The 12249-nt window shown below is 46.5% G+C and overlaps 1 protein-coding gene across 1 annotated transcript in view; it reads right to left on the bottom strand.

Moving 5' to 3' along the window:
* LOC309808818 (forkhead-associated domain-containing protein 1-like) overlaps positions 1-12249 on the bottom strand; it is a gene marked incomplete at its 5' end in the record, with an annotated part of 203726 nt that overhangs the window by 157009 nt on the left and 34468 nt on the right. The window contains 2 exons of the mRNA XM_082629391.1: positions 1211-1320; positions 10122-10392. Of these exons, the coding sequence (XP_082485517.1) occupies positions 1211-1320; positions 10122-10392 (381 nt within the window). The remainder of the gene's footprint in view (positions 1-1210; positions 1321-10121; positions 10393-12249) is intronic.

Genomic DNA, 12249 nt, shown 5'->3' with positions numbered 1-12249 from the left:
CAACGGAATGGAGTGGAAGTGATGCTGCATGATCTCCAGGCAAGTTCTTACAGGCTGTGCAGCTTCTGCTCTGGCCCCCTGGGAACCCCGAGACCACCGTGCTGTGATGAAAAACCACATGCACAAAGGGGCGCACCAGTCCAGGCATCCTGGCTGAGGCCCTAGATGTGGGAAGGAGGCCAATGGAGACCGACCACCAAACTGGCCAAGCCAGCGGCTGACTGAGGCCGCATGAGTGAGGCCAGGGGACGCGAGCAAAGGAACCTTCCAGGTCAACCCATAGATTCTGGGGAATAATGAATTGCTGTTTGAAGCCGCTAAGTTTTGGGATGGCTTGTTACACAGCGATAAATACAGAATCTGAGCGTGGCTTCTCGCCTTTCTGCAACATTTTTCAGAGTCTGGTCCCAGGATGCCTGGGTTGGAACCCCCTGCCTCCTGAAGGTTTGGATTTCCGTGTCTGACAAGAACCCCAGGTAGGTCTCCTCCTCACAAACTCTGAGAATTGCTGCAGGAGCAGGCCCTGGCCCTGAAGGAAAGCGAGATATTATAGACTGCTTCTTTTAGAGTAACTTTCGAGTCGTGTCTAAGTGGGGAGAAATTGACCTGGGCCCTTCCCAGGATGGCTTGAATCCACCTGTTCTGCTTGCATCCCTGCTTTAAACCTCTCTGGTTCTTTAACGAGTCTCTTGGCCCAGGCCTCCCTGACTTCAGGGCTCAATTCCTCCTGCTAGGAACGTGTTTTTGCATCACTGTTCCATCACTGAAGGTTGACCAAGTGATTACTGTGTGGGAGTTAGAAGTACCCGCTGAGAAGCTAACCAGACCTCGCTTTGAATCCTAACACTGCTCCTTGCACTGGGCAGCCGTGAACACATCACTGAACCTCTCTGAGCTTCAGTTTCCTCATCTGCAAAGTGAGGCTGATAAAATCTATTTTGAAGTTGGTGAAGATTAACGAGCTAATAAATGTCAAGTGCACAGGACATGGCCCAGCACACAGTAGGTGCTCAGTACCTTGTAGTTGTAGATGTTATTTGGGATAAAATGAGCAGTGGCCAAACCTGGCTGAATGTCTTGGGAGGAAGAGGTGGTTTCTTGGAAGTAGGAAAAAGGGACGGTCCTTGAGACACAGAGAACAAGAGGCAGTGGCAATCTCTCCATGGTCCCTCTTGCTGCTGTAGCTCTGTGCTTCCCCAAGACCCCTCACCTTATCGTGCTGGGCCAGGTCCTGGTCCACAAAAATTTCTCTGTAGGGCTCTGCCCCAGGAATTTCCTCGGCCACTGATTGTTCCGACAGTTCCGCCGCGTTGGTCCACACTAACACACAAGATCAACAGAGAATGCAGAGGAGACTGTGAGTTTCCCCAAAGTCTTAAAGAATATTTTCAGATTAACCTTCACATTCATGAGACTTATGCACTGAAAGCATTACAGGAGGACTGGAAAGGGTAAGAGCTGCCTCATTTCTCTTCCCCAGCGTTAACTGCACTGATGCACTGTGGTGTGCCTCTTTCCAGACTTTTTTCTATGCCGCATAAGAGCTGATGACCTTGGGCAAGTCATTTGCTCTTTCTAAGCCTTCGTTTCCACATACATAATTCAGGATCCCTGATAGTCTCTGTTATAAAGGGCTATCTGGAGATTAAATAGAATAATGATATAGAGCAGGGGTTGGCAAACTATGGCCCTGCGGCCAAATCTGGCCTTCTGCCTATGTTTGTAAATAAAGTTTTATTGCAACACAGCCACAGTGATTCATTTACATATTATTTATGGCTGCTTTCCAGCTACAAAGGCAGAGCTGAGTAGTTGCAGCAGAGACCATGTGACCCACAAGTCCTAAAGTATTTACTATCTGGCTCTTTACAGGAAAAGTTTGCTGACCCCTCATGTAGCGCATTTAGCGCTAAACATTAGCTATATTTTTTATTGCAGTCATATCTTGTCAAAAAACAAAAATGCATTTACATGACAGAGATTCTTATCCAGCTTACTTTTCAGCTAACAATATCAAAAACATCTCCCCATGTCAGTATTTGTAGCTGTACTTGGTTCTTTTCCAGGGTAGCATTGTGGTCCATTGTCCAAGTGTGCCAAACGTGTTTAACTAGGATCCACTTGATAGACATTTAAGCTTTCCTATATTTTTTCTTATTTACCCCAGAATTACAAGACTTTTTTATATGACTTTCAGGGATTATGGCATTGTGTTTGGGGACCCCACTCTGTATCACATCAGACATCTCGCAATTCACTCACATCAACACTGAATACATTTCTTTTTATTGGTGTAGAAACGTTTGTAAAGATTTCTATAATTCTACGTGTGAGATCACTTGGGCCCAAGCAGCATATTTTAAATTTCCAAGCGACTATGGTTTCTGGACAGTCACTGCACATTCTTATCTTCTTGTGAAGTGAGAAACTGAACAAATTGTTTTCAGTGGTGATGAAACTTTAATGAGTATTAACATTAATGATGAATGAAGCACACACTGTCATGTTTGTGGACATTCATCATTTATTCATTTTGCTTCTGTATTTTTTATTTATGCATTTTAGAGTCAAAGATTCCTGCCCCCCAGCCAGGTCTCAAACCTCTTTGTGGACCCCAGAACCTCTAGTGGACATAGCTGATGGCCTGTGGTGCCCGGAGAATGCACAGCCTTGCGTGTTGAATGAGCAGCCCTGGCCACAGTGTTTCCTGGGGCACGAGGAACACAAGGGCCTGGAACTTCAGCAGCTGCCCATTTTCTCTCCCTCCACCTCCCCAACTAGGTCCATGATTAGAAAACTTTTATTTGAAGCTCACTGCCCCCATCTGACTCTCTTGGATCCTGAGCAGCAAAGTCCTAACTGACTATAGCAGCAGTGCCTGATAGAGAAATAACGGGAGCTACAGAATGCAATTTTCAATTTTCTCGTAGTCACGTTAAAAAGGTAAAAAGAAGAGAGGAATTTTTAATGATCAATTTTATTTAACCCAATACATTAAAAAGCATCATTTCAACACGTAATCTACAAAAAATATGGAGATATTTTATATTCTTTTCCTTCGAGGCATGAAGCCTTTGAAATCTGGGGTTTATTTTACACTGATTGTGTATCTCAATTTGGAAACTGAATTTTCAGGAGGAAGATTTCATCTGTTCTCAGATTCCTCAAGAAATCGGCTCCCACTGGAGGAAGGTACTGCCTGGCCTGTGTCCCCAGGGAGGGCCACGGGGTCTGACCCTAAATGGGCCCCTGTCCAGTCTCAGCTTAGAGTTCTGGCATCTGATGCCATCTCTAGGGGTGACTCCGGCTGCCTCTGCAACCCTGTCGTGGCTGTCTTGAGGGACCCTTCCCCGCAAGATGATGGCCGGAGGGGGGACTTCATCAAACTTACAGAACAGGCTGATCGATGGGGTCCCTTTATTAGGGAAGGTGTGTTTACCGAAAGTCTTTGTGGGGCTAGAATTTGCTCTGAGACTCGCTTTCCTTACACCCAGGCAGGGAGGTGCGGGAGCAGTTACACCTCACCTGCCCCAAACTTCTTTACCGGCTACTGTTATTTATCAGAAAGAACCTAAGGGCCATGTATGACCAAACCGGCTTAACTCTAGCTGCCGGATCCTTCGGAGGTCCCAGTGGGGAGAAGCCCCAGGGAGGGTCGGGAGGGCTGGGGCAGTGGGAAGGCGGATATGGGGACGCAGGCACTTTAAGAATTTTCGGGCATGAGCTGTTGGCCAAAGGGCAGGGAAGTTACTTTAATATTTTAACAACCCCCAGCTGTCCTGGTGCGCTCCAATAATCACCAGTCTGCAGCAGGGGCAGTATGTGTGCACCTTAACTGTGTCTTTCAGACATTGTAAGTTGTAAATAAAAGTTAAATAACAATCATGGTTAGGTAATAACTTAATTTTTAAATTTTAATATTTAAAATTTAAATATTAAAATTATTAAAATATTAAAATTAAAATATTAAAATATTAAATATTTTAATATTTACTGAATGTTCGCTATGCACCTGGCGCTGTGCTCAGCACTTACACTCAGGATACGATTTCGTCTTCATAACAACCCAGTGAGATAGGCATTATTATTCCCATCTCCATTTTATACGTGAGAGGTATGAGGCACAGAGACGTCAAGTCATCTGCTCAAGGACACACAGCTGGTAAGTGGTAGAGTCAAGGGATGAACCTAAGTTTGTTGGGTTCAGAGCCTATGCTTTTAAACACTATGCAGTCAATGTATTGAAGTGGGAAGATGTTTATGATATATTATTGAATTTTAAAAAACAGGTAGGGAATTCCTTGGCAGTCCAGTGGTTAGGATTCTGTGCTTCCACTGCAGGGGGCACAGGTTCCATCCCTGGCTGGGGAACAAAGATCCTGCAAGCTGAGTGGCACAGCCAAAAAAGGAAAAAAAAAGAAGGTTACCTATGTTAGGTTCATATGATCCCATTATTGTGAAAATATATATATATATATGAATCAGGATGCTATTTTCATAGATCACTCCACATATTTTCTTTTCTCAGTAATTCTTCCCCACCTCCCATGAGCTCTTGCCATTAAGATTTGGCCTTGGAGCTGACGTTTTATTGCCTTGTGGTAAAGGAAGGATGAGTATTAACTAGAACAGGGTGATTTTTCCCCCAGGCAAAATGACGTTTTCATTTTTGACAACGTCTGGAGACATTTTTGAGAACCACAGTTGGGGGGGGGGGTGTTGCTACTGGTATCTCTGGTGGGTAGGAGTCAGGGATGCTGCTAAACACTCTACAGTGGACAGGACAGATCCTTCAACAAGGAGTTATGCGACCCACCTGTCACTGTGCCAAGATTGAGAAACCCTGACCTGATCTGCAGTAAATAAATCCTTGGCTTTGGGTTTTCAAATAGAATTTTTCAAGTCTAAAGCAAGGTGATAGTCTAACAGTAAACCAATTTAATTGGAAGAGCCCAGCTTTGCTAAGAGAGGAAAGAGCTTTCTTGGAACCCTTAAAAAGAGGTGTTTTCTGTCAAGAGACAGCATGGAGGACTGGAGCACAGAGTTTTCTCTAAAGCGTGGAGTAGAGAGGCCCAGACAGAAAGGAACTCCCCATGACACGGGAAGATGAAAGTCCTTTTCTGAGGACGCGGAGTGTGTCAGGGGAACGAGGGCAAACGTTTGGAAACATGAGACCTGGCTGAGAGGCTGAGGAGATAGAGCCCAGGTAGATGTGAGGGAATCTAAGCCATACGAATCATCCTTCATTTCTCCAGGGGGGATGCAAGTCCTTTAGAGAAGCCCCAAGTTCAACATGGCACTGGAGAAACCGGTGATTACAGTGGAAAAATTTAAATGGTGGAGTGAAAAAAAGAAAAGAAACAGCCCATGTGCCATGTGTCCAAAGGACGCATTAAAAAAACAACCCCCAAAACCCTGTATATATGTTCATAAAACAGAACATGATCCATACAACAAAATGAATGAATCTCAGAAATACTATGCTGAGTGAAAAAAGCCTTCCACAAAGGAACATGTACTACATGGTTCTGTGTACTTGAGATTCTAGAACAGGAATATCTAATCCATGGCGGGAAGAGAATTCAGAAGAGTGGGTGCCTCTGGGGCCTGGGGCTGGGAATTGACTGGGCAGGGACATGAGGGAACTTTCTGGGGTGATGGTAATGTTCTATATCTTGATAGGAGTTTGGGTTACATAGGTGTACACGACCATCAAAACTCAATGAGCACACTCAAGATCTACACCTTTCATGGTGTGGTAGCCAGTCTCCAAGATGGCCCCACTGATTCTTGTCTCCTGGTATTCAGACCCTTGCATCATCCTCTCCAATACTGGATGGACTTTATATTAGTTAGCTTGCGCTGCCATAACAAAACACCATAGGAAGTCTTAACAAAAGAAATTCATTTTCTCACAGTTCTGGAGGCTGGAAGTCCAAGATCAAGGTGTGGGCAGGGTCAGGCCTCTCTCCTTGGCTTGCAGACGGCCACCTTCCTGCTGTGTCCTCACATGCCCTTTTCTCTGTGCACGTGCATCCCTGGCGTCTCTCTCTCTCTTCTTACAAGGACACCAGCCCTTGGATTAGGGCCCACCCAATCATCTATTTAAATACACTATCTCCATATATGGTCACATTCTGCGATATTGGGATTGAGGCCTCAGCATATGAATTTGGGGGGAATGCAATTCAGTCCGTAACAAAGCTTCTCTATGTAACCAAGGATATTGCAGAAATGACACAGTTTGATTCCTGAGGTTAGATCATAAAAGACATTGCAGCTTCTGCCTCACTCTCTAGGACCACTTGTCTGGAGGAGCTGGCAGCTTGAGGATGCTCAAGCAACGTATGGAGAGGTTCACTTAGTGAAGAACTGAGGCCTCTTACCAAAAGCCATGGGAGTGACCCATCCTAGAGGTGGGTCCTCCAGCCCCAGACAAGCCTCCAGAGGACCACGGCCCAGCCACCACCATTACTGCCACCTCATGGACAATCCTGAGCAAGAATCCCCCAGCTAAGCCATTTCCAACTTCCTGACTCAGAGAAACTAGGAGATAATAAATGTTTACTGTTGTTTTAGGCCATTACATCCTGCAGTAATTTGTTATGCAACAATAAGTAGCAAATACAGGTTTGGGCACCAGGAGTGGTGGAAAATTTAACAAAAACCCTACGATGTGGAGTGGTTTGGGATGGAACAGTGGCCAGAAGCTGGAGGACTTTGGCCAAGAGTCTTTGAGAAAGCCTCAATAGTCTTAGTAGAAGCCCGATGGCCTTTGAGGAGGCAGTGAGGGAAGGGTTCCAGGAAAGTGAGGAAAATGTTACTGGGGTTAAGGGATCCTTGTTAGGTGGTGGCAGAAGGGTTCCTAACACGTTGCCTGTGGTCAAGAGGAAGGTAGAAAATGTTTGTGATGAGGCTGAATGGTCTAGCTAGAGAGAGTCCCAGACAGAGTCTTGGAAGGTGCTGCCTGGTTACTTCTTGCTACTTTTAGTGAAATGTGAGGGGGAGAGACAGTTAAAGGAAGGGCTGTTAAACCAGGGCAATGCTCTGGGCTTGAAAATTCCCTGCCTCCCCCGGTGGCAAATGAAATGTAAGAAACAGGTTCTGGGCAAAGATCAAATCAAGGGCACTCTCAAGAAAACACAGTCTAGAGAAGAAGCTGAGGGTGTGGTTGTAAAATCCTTTGTTAAGAATACAGATCCAGGGCAGTGTCCAGGAGAACCCTTCGGTCAAAGAACTGGGCTTCTAAGAAGCTTTGGTCCTTTGTCAGTCTTTGCAGAAGTCCATGGTGGAAGGGCTTGGGTCCAAAAAAATCTGTGGGTGTGGGTTTTGCCTAATAGGATGAACCCCAATAAGAAGCACTGCCAACTCAGACTGACAGAGACCCACAAAAGTCAAAGAAGCGTCTGGACCCCCAAGCTTCTACAGGCAGGAAGCAGGCTATAAAACTATGCAGCCACATCCATGGGACACCTTTCATAGGAAAGGGAGGACGACTCAGAAGGCAGAACTCAGGGACCAGCGGGCAGAGCCAAGAGCCCTGGAAAGTCATTTCTGGACAAGAGTTCGACTGAAGCCCAATCAAGGAACTGCCGATATTTTCCCAGCTGGACTTCAGAACTGCTTTGGGCCAGGGACTCCTGTGTGTTTCCTGTTTTTCTTCTTTTGGAACAAGAGGAGTGTATGTAGCAGTTATGCTATGTCTGTCCCACCAATATATGCTGGGTGTGTGAGGGACAGACCCTTTGTTCAGAGGTCTTCAGATTTCTGGAAGTAGTGCTTGATGAGCTGAATGTAAGGTACTACACCCATGAGCCCCATCTGTACCTGGATTTGATTTAGACGAGATTCTGGAATTTGAGCCGATGCTGTTACTGGGGTGAGATTTTGGGGGGCCTCTGGAGAGAGGAGGAGGAGTGTGAATCATTGAGGACCCGAGGGCAGGCTGTGGTAGCCAGCCTCCAAGATGACTGCTGATAATCCCCGCCTCCTGGTCTTCAGGCCCGTGTGTAGTCTTCTCCCACACTGGAGGGTGACGCCCTGGGTAACCAGCAGGATATTGCAGCAATGACAGAGCATGACTTCTGAAGCTTAGTCACAAGAGATGTTGCCATTTCCATCTTGTCCTCCAGGATCACTTGCTCAGGAGGAGCAGCTGCCGTGTCCTGAGAACGCTCGAGCCACTCTCTGGGGAGGTCCATGTGGTGAGGAACCAGGGCCCCCTGCTGACAGCCATGTGAGCACGCCGTCTTCGAAGTGGGTCCTCCGGCCCAGGTCAAGCCTTCAGATGACTGCAGCCTTACGAGGGACCCTGAGCCACAGCTGTCCTGCTAAGCTGCTGCCAAATTCCTGACCCACAGAAACCGTATAGATGATAACACATGTTTGATTTTGCTTTAGGCTGCTACGTTTGGGGAGAATTCGTTATGCAATCATGATAACTAATACACATTGTGTGTTCATTTTACATGAAGGAGACAAAAATGTTGAATTCTAGTTAATGGTATATGTGCTAAAGCATTTAGGGGGAGGACTACAGATGTGTGCTATTTATTTTGAAATGCATCCAAAAAATAAGATGGATTAATGCAGGACAAGAAGGATGGGTAGACAGAAATGTAATAAAGAGTACAGCAAAGTGTTAGCGGTAGAATTAGGAGGAGAGCTGTCTCTGTAAAATTCTTTTTGCTTTGCTGTAGGTTTGAAAGTTTTCACATTAAAATGCTGGGGGGAAATGGCTGAGTAATTTCTTAACTTGGGTCGTAGGTACATGAGCATTCCTTAGATGATGATGATGATTATGTAAACTGCAGAGATACCTTTCATTTGCCCCTTAGTCTGTATATTTCAGAATAATAACTATTATTTGAATGGCTGAGGGAAGTGACTAGGTGAGTGGTCCTGAGTGAGACCAGGGAAGGGTGTGGAGGCATCGAGAGACCTGGGGACTCAGAGGGGTCTGGGGCTGGGACGCAGAAAACAGAGAATGGGACCTTCACACCAGTGGCCACAGAAGAAACCTGCGAATCATGCCAGGGACTAAGTCGAGCCAGCTACTCTGCCAGTAAGGCTGGCAAGGCCGAGAGGATGGTGACAGACAGGAAGTCTCCTGCCCAAATGCCTGAGGCCTTCTCGGGGGGAGGGGTGAGAAGGAAACCCTGATGGCTGTGTGTCCCCAAAGTGACCAGGCTGTGAGTGACAGTCACTGAGATAACCAGCCTTAAATTTGACTGAAAAGCGTTATTTTGATTAGATTGAATACATAACATCCGGAGAAGTAATTTTCTCCATAAGCCTCAGTCTCCTCTTACCTGTAAAATGGTAATAAAATATTTAAAAACCTCCTAAGGCAAGAGGGATTTCAGTTACCAATATGTCTGTACATCTGAGTCGAAGTATATAAATTTAGATTCTGATACACATTCATATATATTCATATATACGTACAAACACACACACACACACACACACACACTCACCACAGAGGTACTGACGTGTGCAGATGGGCAGAGCACAGTCTTGGAGGAGTTTGTACCAAAAAGTCAACAGGGAGAATTCTGGTGATAAGGGTGACAGCTTATCTTTTACTGTTTTCTAACTTTCTGCTTATCCCAATTTTTTCACATCTGATTATGTTCTACTTCAGAACCAGAGAACATAAGCAAAAGCCAGAGAAAGACAAATATCATACCATATTGCTTATATGTGGAATCTAAAAAAAGGTACAAATGAACTTATCTACAAAACAGAGATAGAGTTACAGATGTAGAAAATAAACTTATGGTTACCGGGAATAAGAGGGGGGAGGGATAAATTGGAAGAGAGGGATTGACATACACAATACTATACATAAAGGAGATAACTAAGGACGACCTACTGGATAGCACAGGGAACTCTCCTCAATACTCTGTAATGGTCTATATGGGAAAAGAATCTAAAAAAGAGTGGATACATGTATATGTTGAACAGATTCAGTGTGCTGCATACCTGAAACTAACACAACACTGTAAATCAACTGAACCTCAATAAAAATTTTAAAAAAAAGGGGAAAGCAGAAACTGAGACCCATCCTCCTAGCAAAAGCCCCTCCCCTAAGCCACCAAGGAAGCGCCCATGAGTACCTTGCCTGATGATGGGAACGCTGTGGGCGGCTCTGTCCACCTCGAAGGAGAACATCTTCTTGCTGGCACTCATGGGCTGCCTGTGGGAGGCTGGTGGGACCATGGGGGGCTCGGGGGACCCCTGCGACCAGCTCCTCTGCACTGGCGCTGGCCAGATGCCCGGGTAGAAGGGGGTCTGTGTTGGTGAGGGTGACTGGTTCAGTTGCTGGGTGGCCCAAGGTGGCTGTGGCCTTGGCCAAGGTGCTGGGCCCCTCACCCATGGGAAGGAGACCTGCAGGGGCAGACAAGAGGGTCAGGGGAGGTTACGAGCAGCTGGGGTGGTCTTCACCTTTCTGTCCCGGCGACATAATTGCTGCCCTAGATTTCGGCGTATAAGTCACTTCTCCCAGGAAGCCCTCCCACACTCTCCCCAAATTTGGGATGGCGGTCCCCACCATGGGTCACCTTGCACACTATCGCACCACCATTTATTGGGTGCAGCCTTCGTGCCAGGCACCCAGTCAAGAGATTCACATGCATTACCTCATTTAATACCCCTGATGCTCTGTGACGAGCCCGAGGCTGAGCAAGACCTAGTGACTTTCCCAGGATCACAGATTTGGCAGTGAGCGTCTGAGCTGGTACAACGCCACCTCTGAGCTCTGAGAGGCTGACAGCTTTTTGTCTACCTTGCTCAGCACCGTATCCTCAGCTCCTAGAATAAACCCTTGGCTCATACACAGTAGGTCCTTAAATACTGGTTGAAAGAATGAATGAACACATCTCCGAGATTCAAGCCCAGCTCTCCAGGACACACACATCCACACTGTGTATCTCCCTGGCACTCCCATTCCACCTGTTCCCCGAAGCCGAGAGCTCTGGGGTGGCAGGCACCCCAACTGGCTCGAAACCCAAGTGGCTCATTAACCTGTGATCCTCAACATCTGCCACATCTGATTCTTGCCAGACGCTCCATAAATATCTATCGAGGGAACCTTTTTTCATCTGATCCAGTGGAAGATGTCTGTAGCTACTTTCATTAGAGAGCACATCAAAATCCATCTACACCGGGAGAAGCAAATGCTGAGAGGTGCTGACACCTGGCTTTGTCTTGGTTAATGCTGTTGTGGCCATCCCTCCCCGAGCCTAGTGGTTAAACCGTGACATCGTGAATGCTACCATTTACTGTAATTACTCACCGATTTCTCGCGATAGCCCTGAAGGGGAGGAGCTCTCCTTATTCCTAGCTTACAAATGAGGCTTGGAGAGGTTAAGGACTTCACCAAGCTCAGGTGGTGGTGGAGAGGGTGGTGGGACTGGGGTTCTGGAAAGCTCTTTCCCTCTCTGTCTCTCTCTCCCTTCTCTGCCCCGCCCCCAGTCTCTTGGCAGAAAAAAAACACACTTTTCAAGGAAGAAGCTAAGTTCAAAGGTTTGCCGCCTGTGGCGGTCACGTTTCTCTTTCTGCAGACTGCAGACACGTAATGAGAAACAGGACAGAATGCTTCCGAAATAGGAGCACTGGCAGACAGAACTTCCTATAGCTCCAGCTGGATTGTATTCAAGAGGAAGGTTCTCCACTCACTCAGGTTCCCAAACCAGTCTTTTAGCTACAGTCTTTCCCAGCCAAGTCAAGAATCCGGTGAATTCCCCTGAAGACTTTTTTGGAGTCAGGGAGAACACTGTTCGGGAAAATCAAACTCCAATTGCCTGGTGACACCTGGCCCAGCATTTATGATGACACTGGCCCCGTTGAAACCTGTTTTAGGAACGGACTTGGCAGTGTTCCAGAACTCTGTTACCTTATGTGAAGATTCGAATTTCTCTCCACTGTGGGCACCTTGGTCTCCACCTAAGCTTTCTTCCTTTCTCTCCTTTCAGAAGCTGAGGTGTCCTGCTCCTGCCTTGCACTCACTTCTCCATCCATCCGATCCCTTCCCATCCTCTCCTCTGGGGCTGTCTTGCCTCAATCATTCCTACAACCTTTCCTCATCGATTTAATAAAGATTTATCGAATGAAAGGGCTGAAGGTGGGAAGGGGGAAATTTGAATATGTTTTACCCCCGCCTGATAGAAAACAAATCGAGAGACCACGGGTAGTGTGGAGGAATTCCCTTTTGTGCTGGGATGCTCAGGTAGATGTGCCTCACTG

Source organism: Mesoplodon mirus (assembly GCF_964341445.2).
Source record: "Mesoplodon mirus genome assembly, chromosome: 7".
NCBI lineage: Eukaryota > Metazoa > Chordata > Mammalia > Artiodactyla > Ziphiidae > Mesoplodon > Mesoplodon mirus.
The sequence above is the reverse complement of the archived record's forward strand: the minus strand, read 5'-3'. Positions and strand labels throughout refer to the sequence as shown.